General features: G+C 40.6%; 1 protein-coding gene across 1 annotated transcript in view; it reads left to right on the top strand.

The window, feature by feature from the left end:
- The first annotated feature begins 380 nt into the window (after nt 1-380).
- LRP2 (LDL receptor related protein 2) overlaps nt 381-6,000 on the top strand; it is a 173,149-nt gene continuing 167,529 nt past the window's right edge. Inside the window, exon 1 of the mRNA XM_064585822.1 lies at nt 381-462. Within this exon, the coding sequence (XP_064441892.1) occupies nt 381-462 (82 nt within the window). The remainder of the gene's footprint in view (nt 463-6,000) is intronic.

Below are 6,000 nucleotides of genomic sequence, written 5' to 3'. Positions count from 1 at the left end.
AGATGTGTGTAGTCCCTTATTTCTCACAAGTGCTTATTCTCTTTTTTAGTGTTTGATTCCATTCAGCCATTTTCCAGTAATTTACATTTGCTAGTCATGAAGCCATATAGGAATACTTTGGGCAGTTGGGGTTGGAAATCAGCACTTAAATCAGGGTGATTTATAGGTTTTGTACAAGACCTGTTAAATTATTAAGTGCTGAAGTGTGTTTTACTCTTTTCTTATGTATAGTTTGATTCATTAGTTCCTTACTTACCCGAGCAGACGACTATTTTAAATTTTCTTCTGTTTGGATAGTGTTCTTTATAGCATCCTGTAAGTGTTGCTCTTTGGCCAATAAAGAGGTAGATAACCAGTCAGTCCCTTGGGAGGGAGTGGGGATGAAGGTCTTGGGCTTAGTTTTCTTCCAGGTGGAGGAGGAGTCCATCCACAGGAACCTCAGTGACTTAGCTGATAGAGAAAGTACTACATGAGTGATGTGGGCAAGTACAGAAAAGTCTAACACCAACACAGGGTCTGGGTTTTGGTACTGGCTGACAACAAGTTTTCATTGCTGAGTGTTCTTGGTAAAAGCTTGGAGATTCTTTTGAATGTTTTAGGCACTCATGTGATTGCCAGTTTATATTTTATTTAAAAAATTTTAAGTGCATGTGGCAGGGATTGGGAGAGGACATTTGAAGAAATTATTTTTTGTTACGAAAATTATACCGGTGGGGAAAGTTTGCCCCATAAAGCACGTAGGTCTATGACTTTTGTTTTTCATGACAGCGATCCTTTTACATTAATGAAGAACTGCTTGAGGCTTTCAGATTTTCGGCTTATTTTTTTTCTGTGGGACTCCCCCCACCCCTGAATGGATAAGCCTGTGGGCCCACCGTGGAACATTCCAGGGTGAAGCAGGCCTCCCTGGAACTTAGATTCTTTATCACACTCCCAGGGGAGTTCATTTCAAGTTGCTGGTACTAGGAGCTGCAGCATGCTATTGCCCAATCCCAGGCTGTCTTATTGCTGGGTGGGAGGGAGTGGGATTGCTGTTTAAGAAATTTTATTATCTTTAGAAGGAAAGAATTTATTATAGGAGTTTTCTTAGAAGATCTCTTTCATGTGGGTTAAGATGTTTTGAGCTCTGAATCTCCAAGCTGCTTACAGGTTCTAAGTTGTTCTCAACTGGGAGTGGTACCGCCACTCTCAAGGGATGTTTGGACATGTGTGGGGCTGTTCTTTCTTGTCACAGTAACCCCAGGGAAGGGCACTACCGGCATTTTACATAAGGGGGCCAGAGATGCTATACATCCTGCTTTGCCCAGGGCAGTTAAATACTTGTCCCACTCTAAATGCCAACGGTGTCCTCTCCAGAACCCCTGAGAAGTGTGATTTTATTTGTAATGCTCTGCAGTGCTGATGGATAGTCTGGTTGTCAGGACAGAAGAGGCTCAGTGAAAACGAAGTGGAACGTGAGAGACTAGGGGGAAGGGGAGGAAGGCAGGTAGCTCATGTTTACATGAAAATGGGGAATTGCTCAGTTAGAACAGGTGGAAACAATTTCCCACTTCTCAGATTGAGAGGCTACTCTGATGGTGCATTGCATTATTCTGCTGGCTTTCGGTCATTGAAAAGGAACTTTTAAAAAATTACGAAGCAAATATTTCTAAATTCTGTAGGTTGCATGCTCAGAAACATTCAGCTTGGTGGGGAAAGGACACTAGGCTACCTTTGGCGCACCTGTAGAACCTGCTGGTCATTTGTCATGCAAGTGGACCAGGCCTGGGCAGCTGGAGGGGCTGCAAGATGAGACCCATCTTTGCTAGCAGCTTCTTTTTTTTCTCTCTAAGATTTATTGATTTGAGAGAGAGAGAGAGCATATGAGCAGGAGGAGGGGTAGAAGGAGAGGGAGAGAATCTCAAGCCAACTCCCCGCTGAGCGTGACGGGAGATGGGGGCTTTTGACGCGGGGCTCGATCTGATGACCCTGAGATCAGGTCCAAAATCAAGAGTTGGAGGCTTAACCAACTGAGCCACCTGGTGCCCCATCTGCTAGCAGCCTCTTGGTGAACCACTGACCAGCTCACTCACTGAGCTCATTCATGCTGTGGCTCAGTTTCTGGGGAATGAAGTGGAGCCCCAAACCCTTCTCATGACCAAAGTCTGTATCCTCGTCCAGGCTTACATCTACCCAGAGCCACCTTTAGTTTTAACACAGGTACTGGCACTGGTGAGCTCTAAGCTTTCCTACAGTCAACTCATTTGATCACCTCACTTTTTTGCTTGACATTTATGGTACTTTATTCTCCATCTCCCCAACCTTGTACTCCACTCACAAGAGATACCTTGCACTTGTCCTGCGGAGGCCTGCCCATGAAGACCTCACCTGTGTTGGGCTTTCCTCAAATTGTTTGGTCCCTCCTCCTTGCTTATCCTGCTCATCCACAATGGCCCAGTGCAGTCTTACTCTCCATCATGAAGCCTTCTCTAATTACTCCAGTTTGTGGTGTTAGTTTTTTTCTCCTTGAGATGAGTTGATTTTTACTGTCTGTGCTGCATATTTGGAACCAAATCATCTACAGTCATATGGCAAAGCTTTGGGGCCAGACTACCTAGGTCTGAATCCCTGTTCCTCTGCTTACTAGGTAGTTGTGAGATTTGGTCAAGCCTCAGTCTCCTCATCTATGAAATGGGGCTATTAATACTATTTCACAGAGTTGTTGTGATGATAAGTGAGGTAATCTATGGAAAACACTTAAAATACATGGCTAATTTATATTATATAAATAACTTTTATTCCCAATAAATTAGTAAGCTCTATTAAAAAAGGACCGTATCTTAACTTTCTTTGTTTCTTCCACAAGACCTAGAACCATGTTTTGCACATAGTAGGTATAAATTTTTTTTGTGGCATTAGTGAGTCAGTGAATCTGACATCATATTCTTTTGGTTCTTTTTTTTTTTTTTTTTTTTACTGCACTTAAATGATGTGTGTACATGATCACTCATCAAGTGGCTTTGTGAGTTTTGCTTCAAAGTCCTTAAATTCCTGAAACGTCTTCTTAATGTAGGTTTGCTTTAATCAGACATCAGGGCTCTGAAACAGTAATTTGGAAAAAACAGTAAGCTCAGTGGTTTGTAAACTGGGTTAAAGAAAAATAAAAAAAGAATTCTGGCCTCCTATTTGACAACCTGTTAGGAAAACCAGGCAGCTAGAATGTTGCGCAGAAAGAGAATAGTAGGTTCATTTGCTGCGTATATCTTGTTTCAGTTCCATCAATCGAGCCCTTGACTATTCCACCAGTTGGTATTAGGCAGAGCAGGGTTCCGCACAATTTGTCACGCTTGGCTGTCATGACTGCAGTGTAAAGTTTTGGAAATAAGCAAGTGACTCTCAGTCTTTGAAGGTAACAGGCCTTGTTGGTGTGGATAAGGTGTGAGAATTGTAGGGAATCGTCACCCAACTTATAAACATCAAAAGTATGTCAAGGGAATAAAAATCAAGTACAGAAAAAGTGAAGTAAGAATTATGGATGAATTAAGGAATTGCCTCATGTTAAATTTGCTTCTTTGAGCTCAGTGAAGGCAGGACTATTAAAATGTTAGGTAATTTAATATGACATATCTTTAAAAAGAGCACATGCACCTCCTCAGGTAGACCAAGTGTCTGGGAGGACCAGCACATGTTAAGAGGATCTAACAGGAAAATAGGATTTGCCATTGAAATTACCTTACTCTGTTAACTTTGGACAATGTTCCATTGACTACGACTTGCCTTTTTCTTTTGAGAAAAGAATTTATGAGAGAGAAAAGAAACTCTCACTAGAAAAGGGTAAAAGAATCAAACCTTTTAATGTGACTCAGTATTTTTCTTCTTCTTTTTTAAACTTCTGGGCATTCCTCTTTCAAGTAATTTCAAATTATTCCAGATTTCATTTTCCTTTCTGTGGATTTAAGATAGCAAACAAAGTCTTAATAAAGTGTTATAGTTTGCCTTGATGGTTTTATGTATGTAATGGTTTTATATATATAATGATACCAAGAGGCTGAATTTTAGGAAGAGGAATTTTCATTACCTGATGAATATGCATTGACTATCCCACATGTGCCTAGCGCTGTGCTAGAGGCTGTAAAGAATACAGAAGTAGTGTACTTAATTCAGTACTGTTCCCTGTACTGGAAAAACAAATGACTTCTTCCTTCCTGTAGGCATTAACTGTTTCTCTGATATCTTAACACATTCTTAGTCCAACACTTAGACCAGAAAGCTTGGGATATGGCTCTTTATGAAGAAAAGATTACTCTTGTTTTTCTCCAGTTTGGGGCTTTAAAAGGTTGGAAAACAAGTTTATTCCTATGTCTAATAATTTTTCTTGAAGAGATTGAACCTCTTTTTTTGATGTCCCTGGGTTGCTTTCGATTGTAGCAAATTTTCCTAAGCCCAAGAATTTTTTTTTTTTAAGATTTTATTTATTTATTTGACACAGAGAGAGAGAGACAGCGAGAGAAGGAGCACAAGCAGGGGCAGAGGGAGAAGGAGAAGCAGGCTTCCTGCTGAGCAGGGAGCCCGATATGGGGCTCGATCCCAGGACGCTGGGACCATGACCTGAGCTGAAGGCAGATGCTTAAAAACTGAGCCACCCAGGCGCCCCAAGCCCAAGAATTTTTATGTGAATTATATGAGCATATGGGGTGGTATGGATTCCACACGAGCCCAGTTCACGAATTCAGTTAATGTGGATAGCAACTTCGGAAAAAAGTCAGATTTTTACATTCATTCTTGAGCTTTGTGAAATAATTTTTTTCTTTTCCTTTTTGCTTTCTCTTTTTTGTTTCTTTGGTGTAAGGGAAACCTGAGCAGTGGTCATAGCACAGGTCCAGAACTAGAACTGTTAGGTCCAAATCTTTGCTTTGCACGTTTGCTGTTTGATCTTGGGCAAGTTACTAAACTCCTCTGTGTCTCAAGTTCTTTGTGAAATGTTCATAATAAGACATCTATCTCATAGGGTTGTTATGGAAGTTAAATGACTTGAAGTTGGCAAAATGCTTGGAATGGTGCATGCCATTTATGTGCCACATGAGTATTTTTCATCTTTGCACCATCTGTTTTGATTCTTGGAAAAGGCCAGGGCTAATATGGAGGAAGTAGGGTGTTCATTTGGTCTTAATGGTTTCTTGTCAATGGCTGCCTGGTTCTTAACAAAAGTTTTTTTTTTTTTTTAGGGTGGTGGGGGAGAGAGACAGAGAGAGAGAGGGAGAGAGAGGGAGGAGGGGCAGAGGGAGAGAGAGAATCTTAAGCAGGCTCCACTCCCAGCATGGAGCCTGATGCAGGGCTCGATCTCACAACCCTGAGATCATGACCCGAGCTGAAATCAAGAGTTGGACACTTAACTGAGCCACCCAGGCACCCCTTAACAAAAGATTTTTATTTCAGTATGGATTATGATGTTTTCTTCCTTGGCTCTTATTAGAGGGAAAGTATTTTAAGTTCTGAAAGTTATTGTTTGCAAAATTATCTCTAGGTTAAAACTGGATTGATTGGATATGGATATGTTTAGAGACCATTTGTTGAAAAAAAATTTTAATTTTGCTCTGTTTAGATTTTTTTTTTTTTCTCCACAAACTGTTTAGCTCCAGTGTATGAAATCCCTCTCCCTGCTTTTTTGGACTTCAAATTATTAAACAATAAGGTGTAGATACCTTTGGTGGGGTTGAGAGTAAAGGCTACTTATTTAAAACAAAACAAAACAAAACAAATACAGTGCGTACAGCTCAATTGAAATCAGGGGCACCTGCAATTGTTATTAGATGTGACCCAGAGCTTTTTACTCGTAGTTTGCTTTTAAATAGCACATACTCCCTTTATAATAAAATGAATGACAGGCTTCTGACACCAGTGGAGCATTTTGCTTGATTGCTGGGAGGCCACCCAGCAATCAGTTTGTTTTTTCTGGAGAGGTATTTCCAAACAATAGTCATTTGGGAGTTATAACAGGCATGGAAGGGAATATTGAAAAGG

The sequence above is a fragment of the Mirounga angustirostris genome, unplaced genomic scaffold (genome assembly GCF_029215605.1).
Source record: "Mirounga angustirostris isolate CCGP_5_RB_7025 unplaced genomic scaffold, mMirAng1.0.hap1 SCAF_3, whole genome shotgun sequence".
Classification (NCBI taxonomy): domain Eukaryota; kingdom Metazoa; phylum Chordata; class Mammalia; order Carnivora; family Phocidae; genus Mirounga; species Mirounga angustirostris.
Note: the sequence above shows the minus strand (reverse complement) of the source record. Positions and strands in the feature narration are given on the sequence as shown.